Source organism: Nannospalax galili, unplaced genomic scaffold (assembly GCF_000622305.1).
Source record: "Nannospalax galili isolate Female #2095 unplaced genomic scaffold, S.galili_v1.0 C49571067, whole genome shotgun sequence".
NCBI classification, from domain to species: Eukaryota; Metazoa; Chordata; class Mammalia; order Rodentia; family Spalacidae; genus Nannospalax; species Nannospalax galili.
Genome location: NW_008480379.1, coordinates 1 through 2,311, shown reverse-complemented (window position 1 = coordinate 2,311; position 2,311 = coordinate 1). Strand labels below are relative to the sequence as shown.

General features: G+C 52.2%; 1 protein-coding gene across 1 annotated transcript; it reads right to left on the bottom strand.

Annotated features, from left to right (window-relative positions):
* Positions 1-6: 6 nt before the first annotated feature.
* LOC103728528 (solute carrier family 26 member 6-like) lies at positions 7-2,095 on the bottom strand (the record flags this gene model as incomplete). Its single annotated transcript, XM_008826513.2, has 5 exons — positions 1,997-2,095; positions 1,811-1,917; positions 1,590-1,659; positions 226-318; positions 7-129 (listed from the first exon to the last, which is right to left on the bottom strand). Coding segments are annotated over exons 1-5 (450 nt in total), but the record flags the coding sequence as incomplete, so codon positions are not given.
* Between the last annotated feature and the right edge of the window lie 216 nt (positions 2,096-2,311).

Below are 2,311 nucleotides of genomic sequence, written 5' to 3'. Positions count from 1 at the left end.
GGGAGCTGCTGAGAGGGACCCTGCCTTTCTCTTGGACTTCTTGGCTTTCTGGAGTCGCTTCAGCTTCAGCTCCTGTTTCTTGATCCGCTTCTTCTTCTGGGAGATGAGGTGGTCAACATCCACACCACACTAGAGACACAAGCCAGAGGTGGGGTTAGGTATTCGGGGGAGCCGAGGGGTCCTCAGACTCCCCTTCCCCCTACCGGACAGGGAGACCGGTCTCACCCTCTGCTTCAGCGAGTCACAGTAGAGCTCAGCATTGGCAAAGTACATGGTGACTGAGGAGCGGAAGACCTTCACACCTGGGACTTCCTTGGCCTGGAGATGAGGTGAGGTTGGGGTGGCCGAGCCTTCCTTACCTTCCACTGCATCTTCTCTCACCTTCACCCCTTAGAGGGCCCAGTGCCTCCCCAACCCGCCTCTGTCTCCAGCCTGTGACATATACCCTCCTGGGAGCCTGGGCCATGAACCTGGCTAGGTGACTTTCACTCCCTGTCCTGCCCAGGCCCTGTCCCTCCCCACTCTCCTGCCCTTCCCAGGATTTGTGGCTATTAGCCCTCTCTCTTCTTGGGTCTCCTAGCTCTGCTCTGTGCTCCCCTTCTCCAAAGGGAGAAACCTCTCTAAGCTGTCATTCCAACCGGACGTTTCCCAGATCTCTCACCATTGAGTACCCAGTCCAGGTCTAAGCTGGGTATTTGGGCCTGCACCATGTGACACACACACCCCCAGCTTCAACCTGGGCTAGTCCATTCATGTTCTTCCCATACTTAGGCCGCTCACTCTACCCCTTATCCTGCCTAATCATACTATGCCCAGTCTTAATGTTTCCATGATAGGGTCAAAAGGCTTATCTTTTCCAGAGTCTCACACAACCTGTGTTCTCAGGCCTTGGTATGAGACGTTCCAGGACATAAACTAGGGATTGGATTGGACACTTTGTAATTCTACTGATCGGATTAGGAAACAACCTCCCCTATATCCTATGCCTCTGCCTGCTCCTCCACTCTCCTGACCCAGGGGTACTGGATAGGGTGGGGCTTGTGCTGCGGGTTCCAAGCTCATCTCATCTGCTTATACCTTAAATGAGGGTCAGAGACACAAACTCCTGTCTTCAAATTACAGAGAACAAAGCCAAAGTGCTCCCAGCCTATGACACATACCCTCTTAGGATATGTAATGCATGCATGTGTGTACACATATATGTGGACGGATGCATTTTCTGTGGAGGCCAGAGGCTGACATTGGATGTCTTCCTCTATTGATCCCCACCTTTGAGACAGGGTGTCTTATTGAATGTGATGATTACCAACTGGCTAGTGAGCCCCAGAAATCCTCCTGTCCTCCTTACCAGCAGTGAGATTATAGACATACATGCTGCCATACCTGGCACTTTAAATGGTTGCTGGGGATCAAAACTCAGGACTTCATGTTTGTGCAGAAAGCACTTTACCCACTGAGTCATTCTCTAGTCGTTCCCCTCAGTGTTCATAGACAGGAACATGTTCATGTTCACAAGGAAGGGAATAAAAAGGGCCCGTTATACCTTTGGTCTGCCCTGCCCCCTACCCCATTCAGCCCCTGCCACTCACCCCTGAGTATTCTGCCACATCTCTATAAATATCCGTGTCTGGCACCTGCCCCAGGACAGAGTAATGCGGCCTGAAGAGAGAGGGAGGGCAAAAAAGGAGGCAAAGAGAAGAACATGAGAGGAAGAAAGAAGAACATGGAGTGTCCCCAGAGATGTGGGGAGCCAGTGCAGAACTTACTCCCTCACCGAGATGAAACTGGGGTGACCAAAGGGCTGACTCACAGCTGTGTTCGGAAAACCACAAGCAGCAGGGCAAAGACTATGGAAACTGCCAGACCAATGTCCAGGTTCAGTAGGATGGTGGCCACAAAGGTTACCAGCCAGATTAGCTGAAAATGGAAGGGTACGGTCAAAGGGTCCATTGACACTAAAGACCCCAAGCTCCGCCCTGGCTCCCAGGGTTCTTACCAGGTCCATTCGATTTGACTTCCAGAGGGAACAGATGTCAGAGAACTGCTTCATCATGCCCTTAAGATTCACAATAATGACAGCTGCCAGGACAGCCTGGGGCAGGGAAAGTCACCAGGGCTGCTGAGAGGTACCCGGAGGCTCACAGCCTCCACCACCCAGGCGTGACCCACGAGGGCTGACCAAGCATCTGGGCAGAGCCCAGTCCACAGCCACTACCACCCACACCAATTTTAACCCATTGGTTCTGACTAATAAAAATTCTTTTCTTCAGTCTTTTTGAGACAGGGTCTCCCTGTAGCCCCAGCTGGCCTG